This window comes from Sinocyclocheilus anshuiensis, unplaced genomic scaffold (assembly GCF_001515605.1).
Source record: "Sinocyclocheilus anshuiensis isolate Anshui unplaced genomic scaffold, SAMN03320099.WGS_v1.1 scaffold1289, whole genome shotgun sequence".
NCBI lineage: Eukaryota > Metazoa > Chordata > Actinopteri > Cypriniformes > Cyprinidae > Sinocyclocheilus > Sinocyclocheilus anshuiensis.
Window position 1 is genome coordinate 166,089 of NW_015549731.1, and position 8,501 is coordinate 174,589.

The 8,501-nt window shown below is 40.6% G+C and overlaps 1 protein-coding gene across 2 annotated transcripts in view; it reads left to right on the forward strand.

Annotated features, from left to right (window-relative positions):
• The first annotated feature begins 2,188 nt into the window (after positions 1–2,188).
• The window catches only part of LOC107660787 (pro-neuregulin-2, membrane-bound isoform-like), a 94,556-nt gene continuing 88,243 nt past the window's right edge, over positions 2,189–8,501 (forward strand). For both annotated transcript variants that reach the window (XM_016450202.1, XM_016450203.1), the window contains exon 1: positions 2,189–2,626. In XM_016450202.1, coding sequence (XP_016305688.1) covers positions 2,215–2,626 — 412 coding nt within the window. In that variant the 5' untranslated portion in view covers positions 2,189–2,214. The remainder of the gene's footprint in view (positions 2,627–8,501) is intronic.

The following is an 8,501-nucleotide window of genomic DNA, read 5'->3' on the forward strand; positions in this document are numbered from 1 at the left end:
GAGTACAGCTCCAACCCTAATTAAAACCCACCTTCCTGTAGCTTCCTAGTAACCCTTCAGACCTTGATTAGCTTGTTCAGGTGTGTTTGATTAGGGTTGAAGCAAAACTCTGCAGGGCTGCGGCTCTCCAGGACCGACGTTCGCCACCCCTGATATATATATATAATATCATTTATTAATGATATAATAAAGACATGATAAAAAGAAGCCGTATTTTAACATTCTAATAGAAAACACGTGAACGCATTCTCAGAAATGTAATATTTGAATTCATGTCGGTTCTATACATTTTAAAATCGTTTACACCACTTTGAATTTATAAATAGCAATGATTTCAAACATATTTTATATGATGAGGGTCCTCTATGTTTTATGATTTTCTTGTCACAAGACAACAATGGCTCCTGCAAGGGTGATTATGTCACATGTTCAAATGTTAATAATATTGTTAAACAAGATTGTATAAAAGTAATTTTGATCATTTTCAGACGCTTTTTTATTTTATATTTGACCCTTTTATGAAAAGACACGTTTTGTTAAGCTCAAATAGCGTAAATTATTGGTTTTATTCACTTAAAGATAAATAATAAATATTATTTTAAATAAATATGATTAAAGTATTTAAAAATAAATACAATTAAATAAATAATATTGATATTACTAAATATTAAAAACATTAATAATAAAAAATAAAAATACTGCGAAAATAAAATTTTTTGACAATAATAATGTAATTCAAGATCGAGTATTTCAGTACTTTTTATTTAGTGATGACCGTCATTCATCATTTTTCTGACGAAAAGGGTAAGCCTATAAACCTTTTTGAGAAATCCAAAGTGAATACAAAGATTGCATTAAAAAAAAAAAACTTGGTGCCTGAGTTTTTACCTAGACTTTTATCATCTCGAATATTCTTATCCGTCATTGACACAGTAAAGCAAACGTGAAAACAATATCGACCTGAGTCTGAAGCGAGACAGGTGTTCGCAGCGCATTTCTCTATTGCGTTACACACTCGCGTTGTGACTGCAGATGTCGCCCTACAGCAGCCTTAGGACAGGACGGCAACGGCACATTCATTCTCTCGCGACGCATTTACGCATGATGTAACCCCAATGTTCAAGTTAAAAACCCAGTCCAAAACCGTGCACCAAACAGTCGTCAAGACTGTGGCGAATCATTCTGTTCATTTAGTTTGACTTGTCATGACGGCGCAATGACCGGTCCCCTCCTCTCATTATAGAGCCCTGGGTACATGGCAAATACCCGCAGGACCTGTTGCCGGGGTAAATATGGCTGAAAGGATGGTCGGTGGTTTGTTGTGTATCTGTCTTCTTGGCGCTTGGCGGATCGCTTTTTGGGGCAAAATGGTGAATGTGACCTGAATGCGGATTGTTCTCGAGTAGAAAATTACGGCAAACGCACTTTTCACAAGGCATTGATTGCATTTCCAGCTGCTTTTCGCAGCGTTAGTCATCGCGTCAGCGGTCTGCCGCGGTGGCCCGACTGCTGTTTCTCTATTAGTTTATGTCGCGCGGCGTATTAACACAATTTACGCACATTTATGCCGGCAGGCTACTTGCTTTCGAGGGATTTCTTTCTACGGCTGGTTGGCCGGTCGGACGCTTCCGTGTCATTAGTGCATTTGCGCCAGAACTTCCAGCAGACGGCTGAGATCTGCTCACGTAAAGCCGCCGAGTGGAGGGCGCGCGCTTGTTGCATCGCCCGACCGAACAGCACCGCGTCGTTTCTGCGGCGGAGCGCGTTTTTGGACATTTTTCGCATCACCGCCGCTTTTGTGTGCACGAGCGAGGCGTCTTTCTGCCCGTCCGCGCGATGTTCATGATGGTGATGATGACATTGGCTGGATAGATAGATAGCTAGCTAGAGAGAGAGAGAGAGATAGATAGATAGAGAGAGAGGGAGTGTGTGCGAGAGGAGCGTCTTGCAGCAAAGGAGCGTCATTTATGCATGCATGCTTATTGAGTTTGGGGATTGTGCTTTGAAGGAGAATGCAGCAGCCCAGCCGTGACCGGGGCTGATTCCGGTTCCTCAGCGGCTGGTGTTTCCCCGTCACCAAGTGCATGGGGAAAGCGGTACACGCAGATGGCATGGACACTTGCGCAAGCCCATTCGCACTCAGTCCCCCAGCACCTTCTGCCCCGAGAGCACTGCAGCAGCGCCGCCGGCCGCCACTGAGCCACAGCAGACGGCATGAGGAGGCTTGATCCGGTGCATTTCTCCATGCTCATCATCGGGGTCTCCTTCGCCTGCTACGCCCCGAGTTTGGATTCGCTGCAGGACCAGGCATACCGATCGGCCGTGGTGATCGAAGGCGAGGTGAGCTCGCTTCCCGAGAACGTCTCCGTGGAGCCCTACAGTGTGAATGTCAAAGTACTGGACGTGTGGCCGGTGAACAGCGGCGGGCTGGAGCGCGAGCAGCTCGTCACCGTCGGGGAATTCGGCTCCGAGGCTCCGTGCGTGGCGGTGGAGAAACACCACAGATATATCTTTTTCATGGACCCTACGGAGGAGCCTTTAGTATTCAAAGCCTCGTTTGCTCCTCTGGACAGCACAGAGCAGACCCTCAAGAAAGATGTGGAGAGCATATTGTGTGAAGACTGCGGTAAGTTTTATTCACTGTGAGACTGTGACTGTGGCTCTTCATTGTTAACGGATAACGGCTCATTCTCGGAGAGCATCACAACGTTGCGTTTTGCTCTAGAAGAGAACGGGAAGATGGGTCGCTTGTTTTTGGGCGTCTCTGCAGTATTGTTCTAATCACCGTTATAAACATTTAGGTGTACACCAGTACACACACACACACACACACACACAAGCATGCAAGCAGAGAGAGAGAGAGAGAGGCATTGACCACATCTGTGGCAAGCCCTTTAAACCTTTATTCTGTTAACCCACCGAGAACTAATAGTGACTACTGCCTTCTTCACTTTCAGCAATTCAGTAGATGCTTATGTGTTCTGATAGACCTTTAAAAAAATGAATTTTTTGGAGATTTTTGGAGTACGTTTTGCAAGAGAATACTATTTCAGTCTTTCTACTTAAAGGGGTCATATGATGCTTTTTTAAAGATCATTATTTTGTGTATTTGGTGTAACAGAATATGTTGACAAAGATTCCTAAATGCATCTACTTTCGGAAGGCCAAATAAAGTGCTTTTGCTTTCGCCTAGAAACACACAGCGTCTAACTGACATGGCTGCTTCAACACTAACTGCGGTTACTGAAACCACGCCTTCTTTCTTTGCGTGCACATTTGGGCGCATTATGCAAATATTCCCACATAGTGACCTAGATATGTGGGGGCATGTTAGAACGAGCCATTTTAGGGGGGTGTGGCAGAGTTTTAACTTTGATAAAGAATGTCTCTTTGGTTTTGAGACTTTAGTCTTTGCAACTTCAGGGATCTTATCTATTCACGAACAGCTTGTAACACTCCAAAGAGAAAGGAAAACTTGAAATCGCATCATATGACCCCTTTAACCGTTTATTGTTTAATTCAATGTGTTACTTGCCATTTCTTTGTAATTATTTGTGAAAATGGTGTAAATCCTACACCATTTTTTTGTGTGTAGGCTATCTACTCAATTACAGCTTTGGCTTTGCTTTGCACTGTCCCAATGTTGACACATATTGTACCATTGTTATTGGTAAAACATTTTACTATTATTTTGTTTGAGGATCTGTGGTTTAGATATCAAATAGTTGCTTCCAACTAGTATGTATTTGCGATTTTTGTTATACATATTCCAGTTTTGCTAGTAACTATTCTTCTTTTATATCCCAATAGTTTCTAGTAACTTTTTCACCTCATTAGTTGGAATTGCATGTTTGACTTGTTTTATGTCAATTGGTCACGTGATAATTACATATTAGTAAGATTAAAAATGTTTTCTTTAAAAATTCTAATACACACTGACTAGGGTGTAATAAATCAGTAATACATTGTAAATCTTAAGTAAATCTTACACCAGCACTTTTTCCCCAGTGTCATGTCTATACAGCTAGTATTAGGAAAACTGTACTAAGACCAAATGAATTGTTACTGGTAACACTGGACTAGGTTCCAGCAACAAATGGAATACAGCATTAGTTTGAAGTTATTACTTGATATCTGAACCTCAGATCGCCACAGGAAACATTAACAAAAATGTGTTACCAATAGTAAATTGTCACTATTGAGATTAGTAGAATAGGAATAAATACCATTATCAAATAAACAAATACATGTGACTATTAAGTGAATTGTTTCTAATTAGAAATAAGTTAGAAATAACACTAGAAACATTCAAACCCATACTAGTTAGAAATAAATGTTAAAACAGTTTGCCACGACCATCAGCTTGACATGCATTAAATGACCAATTATTCTGTACTCTCAGGCAAAGGAGTTCAATCAATATGAAGCAATGTACATGAATCTCCAGGCTAAGAGTTATCCATGTTCATCTGAAACACGTGATTTCACATAATGCAGCATGATGTGCCACGATTCATGCAGGTTACTAACCTTCTCATGATGTTTAAAGTGTATGTAAGGTGAGAAGCATCAGATATTTCTTGGCCATTGGGATATGTGAAGCTTCGTGCCTCGGAAATGTGTGTGAAATAATGCGGACGGCTGTATATCAGTTAGCTTTGGGTTGGCATCAGGAAACCACGTGATGGGAAACTGGAAATCTGCTGGCTGTGGTTGGTTCAGGATCAGGTGGCAGTGGCAAGGCCCCTTACAGAAAGGGATTCCCATTCAAATGCAGATAAGCTCTGGCTTCACAGTCCTTCCCTATTATAATCTGACATATTGGTGAATGTTTTATAGCCTGCAATGACATGTACGTGATGTAATTTAACAAGACTTTTCATTTAATGATGTTTTCATTGTATTATATTTACGTTTTATGAATTAGAAATGAGCATGGGCTCAGTGTGCTTTAAGAACAGTGAGACTGTTTAAAACAATAGCTGTGTTGTAGTGCAGAGATATGTTTTATTTCTTCAAATTGCTTGCAACTTGCCTTGTAAATCAGTTAATGCATTTCAAGTGACCTTCAGAGGAGGTGTGGTTCAAATTAAGGGTTTTGCATGGCACTAGATTGGTAGATTTGTTTTGTTGATAGATGTTAGGCTCAGCATTTTTACTTTTACATTGTGATTTCCACTGCAGTTGACATCTATGCGCAAATGATGAGTTTTCGCTGGAATAACTCCATAGTCCAGAGACAGAGCCTTAAGTGTTCTCTCTCTTTAATTCCTGTGTCTTTTCTTTTAGTCTAATGGCAGATTATTAAATTAGTAATAATTTTACCATAAAATTCTATCACAAGGACTTTCTGTTTTTTCCCGTCCTGTTCTTTCCAGACAGTCATGGTTGTTTTTTAGGAAACGCTGTATTTCTGAGACAGACAAAAATGTCTAGTGCCATTTATAATGCATTTGGTGTATATATGCCCACTTCCCCACTGTGCAAAATGCCTCTTGACCTCTTGATATAATATAATACAACATAATATAATAAACATAGCTTTTTCAGCTTCTGCTGCAGACCTTTCTATATGTAAAATAGCATTTAATGTAATATAATGCATGTGCAATATAAAAATATAAACAGGTTGCATATGCAAATATAAACAGGTTTTGGGATTATCAGCAAAAAATTTATCTTATGAATAAAGGCGTAATTCAGCATGTAAGTAAGTTTAAATGTTTAAAAAAAAAAACATTTAAATATAAAATAGTATTTTATAGTTTGGTAAAAAATAAAAACAGAGGTCATTTTAATCAATCTACAAAATATTGTTTAATATTTAGATATTTATATTTACTATTTATGTTTAGAATAATTAATGGCATATATAAATGTCAGTTCTGTGCTGAGAATATGATATCCAAGCTGGTGAAATTGCCTCACTGTATGTGTCGCTGTGCCGATATGAATGAGTTGACTTGTGAATAAATGGAAAATGGCTTTTGTTTACTCAGGAAAAGTTTGGGCAAAGGGAGAGAGGAAAGAAGTGTCATACAGAAATAGTGTATGTGAAGGAGGTCAGGTGATTTTAAGAGGATTTACCCAGTAAAAGCTGAAAGTTTAATGCATACCTTTAGGAAAATGATCAGTGCAAAAGTATGGGCTTACATTTCTGCCACAATTCTGCGTGCGAAAGATCATATTTTGAGCGCACAAAAGTGCATTTTGCACGCGTGCGATCTGAGTTTGTGGAGAAAATGTTCGTTTCGCAAAGAAAAAAGTCTTTCGAGCGCACAGAAATCAATTTTGCATTTAAAATACATTTTTGGATGTGTGCAGACCTTCTCTTTTGCGCGTGCAACGTTTCACTAGCTTGCTCACCTGATGCCCCCCCCTCTGTGCTCGCTAAATGCCAACAGCTAGCGTGCTCAACACAACCCAGCGTTACAATGTGCCATAATTCCAGCCAATCAGAGACCGAGGCTGCTAAATTCTGATTGGCTGCCTTGACAACCAATCACAACATTTCTTGCATTACCTCGACAGCAGCGCTCGAACGAACATTTTCTCCACAAACTCAGATCGCGCGCGTGCAAAATGCACTTTTGTGCGCTCAAAATATGATCTTTCGCGCGCAGAATTGTGGCAGAAATGTAAGCCATACAAAAGCCTGTCACATAGTGAGTGTTGCTGTTTGTTAGAAAGAAAATGAGAGCAGTCTTGATCCACAGAGACCGGTGTGCTCAGAAACACAATCCAGCTCTGAGACTGAAAGACGACAAACAGACGGACAGGGTATGAGTGAACATCTAGTCCAGTGCGACCGAACTAATCGTGACTGATCAGAGTGACCATACCTTGAACTCTGCAGCAGAAAGAGAGAGAGTCTGTAAGTTTAAATGTGCTTGCAGGAGAGGAAGAGGATTGAGAAAGTGTGTGTGTATGTGTGTGTCAGTGCCGATGAGAGAAAGAGAGAGCAAGAGATCTGGAGCTTGTATGAATTATGCAGGCTGCAGTCTAGAGTGCAGAGTTTTAGCTGAACATGTTCCTTTTTCTCTCATTTGCCTCTGATTTATATTTCACAGTAACTTCTCCATGTGCTCTTTCAAACACACTGAGAACAGAAAGCCGAGGGCAGTCGAGTCGGCGTGTTCACGCCAGATAAAAAGCAGCCCGTATCAAAGGCGCTCAGATATGAAATGGGAAAAATGAATGAACGTATTGATTGCACATTGTTTTAGTATTCCATCGCAAACAGCGGCGCATTTACACTCGCAATATTATTGCTTTTCCCTCAATGCAGTGTGTTAAACATTCCTGCACAACCCCTGAAGCCATGAAGACATGCAGAACATCAGAGGCGGCGTCACAGAAACAGCCCCACCTCCTGGTCAGATTATGGTAATGCAGGAAAATCTCCCACTGGGGGAGAGCAGCCCATATAGAGGAAGCTGGTGCTTTTTAATCTAAAGTGTATAGATGCTGTATGACGTTGTATTATAGAAGCAAAGGAGCTTCATAAGAAGCTTATAAAGACAGTGATTGTCCTTTAAGCCGCAGAAGGACAGTTGAAGTTTACCCAGTCACTGAATTATTGAACAGCACTTAGTTTATCTTCAGTCCCTTGACACATGCTCACAAACCTCCTCGGTAGTTTAGTGGCTTCAAATTGGTACACGGACGCTAACTACACAATCTGTGACAGCAGTTCTCTTTTGCTAATCACACTGTGATATCTGTGATATTAAAGACTTCCTGTTTAGGTCATGTGGTACAGCGAGGTCCAAAAGTATGCAGAAATAGTTTTATTTAGCATATTTCTCATTTACAGTAACATTTGTCATGCCATTGCAAATGATATTACCAACACTAGATATTGAGTGAACATTAAAATAAAACAATCAATTTTTCTTAAATTAATATGAATTGCATAGTATTTTGAACATTGCTCTTTTGCTTTAAAGGTGGGGTAAGCGATTTCTGGTAGCCAATGTTGACATTTGAAATCACCAAAACAAACACGCCCCTACCCCAAAAGGGTCTCGCCCCTATTTTGATAGCTCCGCCCCACACATACGTATGCAAACCAGGCAATGATTAGTTCTGTGAAACAAAGCAAAACCAATGTTACACCATGTCTACACCGGACACGAGTGGCGCGCGACAAACCCCCGACCGAAAACTGCTGCTGCGTTCTATTTACGATGTATTGTATTGACACAAATTTCAAATGATTTTCAACTGCCGCTTTGTTGCGTCCAGTGTACTAGACAGACTTTAGACAGACTAGACAGACTTTAGCTGTTGCGGCGTAGACACGGTGTTACTCACCTATCGAGAAGAAACAAAGCAACCTCGGTGTCCGATCGCAGGTCTTCCGCTCCTTGAGTTCTCTCCAGCGCTGGAAAGCTGATTCGATATTTACACGGGTCCTACTTCTTGCCTGATTGCCTTAAAGGTGCAGTAGGAGATCTTGGAAAATGCTAACTTTAGCCTGATAGCACTGAAAGCGAACG